General features: G+C 42.2%; 1 protein-coding gene across 1 annotated transcript in view; it reads right to left on the reverse strand.

The window, feature by feature from the left end:
* Nucleotides 1–549: 549 nt before the first annotated feature.
* hopx (HOP homeobox) overlaps nt 550–1,142 on the reverse strand; it is a 14,994-nt gene continuing 14,401 nt past the window's right edge. The window contains exon 2 of the mRNA XM_061891821.1: nt 550–801. Within this exon, the coding sequence (XP_061747805.1) occupies nt 724–801 (78 nt within the window). The 3' untranslated portion in view covers nt 550–723. The remainder of the gene's footprint in view (nt 802–1,142) is intronic.

Genomic DNA, 1,142 nt, shown 5'->3' on the forward strand with positions numbered 1-1,142 from the left:
TTGATTTAAAAATTTAACTTTGTTCATTTCCCAACCATTATTCCACAACACTAATACAACGTTGAAACAACATGCATTTTATCAACGTTTAATCGATGTCAGTTTGTGAAGTTGATTTGACCGTTGACATTTGGTCATTTCCCAACCGATATTCTACAACAAAAAAAACAACGTTGAAACAACATGTTTTTTGTCGACGTTTAATCAAGGTTGGATTTTGGTCATTTTCCACCCAACACCATGGATCCAACGTTAGACATCAACGTCGCCTCTTACAATTATTTTTGCAACATTGTTGCAAAATCAGTTTTAAAGGACTTGTATGTATAATCAACGTTGTATCAATGTCTTATGCCTGCTGAGTAATACTGGTATCTTTGCTCCTTATTCTAATTGTTTCAGTATCGTATTAAATCAAGAATGGATTTTGAAAGGAATCGTCACCCCAAGAATCAGAGTTGAATAAAATCCCTACTGCTTGGTGTAAAAAAGGGTTTGCTACAGCATGAAAGTAGCAGCAGTGCTATGCTAACAAACCACAGCATGGACTAGACCGTTATACTCTTAATTTATTCATATTAATGTGTACATTCATGAAAAACATGGAGGTTATATTGCAAAAGAAACACCTTCACATTCCGTAAGTTCCAAGAGCTTCGTCCAAGTAGGCAACAAAGAGGGAGGAGGCAGGGAGGGGAAAAAGTCCAAAGACGAGGAGGGGTCTCAATCCAAGACGGAGCCCAGTTCAGCTGGAAGACCCTCGGCCTGGCGCCACTGAGCCGTGCGCAGCCGGAACCACTTCTGGAACCAAGCAAACACAAGAACCATGTTAAAAAAAAACAGTAGCTGGTCTGCAGAACGTGAAACATGAGGGGTGATGATGTAACGGAACAGAGACCAGACATGAATAGTCCTGGGAACAGGTGCAGTTCTGGCTCTCCTGACAAGGTTTCAAACCAAACAAGTGACGCTCATCAAGACACGCGGTCCAAGTCCTTTGATCCACGTTAGACACGTGTCGTGGATCACGAGGAAGGATTTGTCAGTAGTGTCCAGGTGTGCATTCTCCTGGGGAGTCTCTTTCTCACAGTCCTGATTCAGGACACCTGGACTTCGGCTCAACAATGTCCCACATCAGTCAC

The sequence above is a fragment of the Nerophis ophidion genome, linkage group LG29 (genome assembly GCF_033978795.1).
Source record: "Nerophis ophidion isolate RoL-2023_Sa linkage group LG29, RoL_Noph_v1.0, whole genome shotgun sequence".
Classification (NCBI taxonomy): domain Eukaryota; kingdom Metazoa; phylum Chordata; class Actinopteri; order Syngnathiformes; family Syngnathidae; genus Nerophis; species Nerophis ophidion.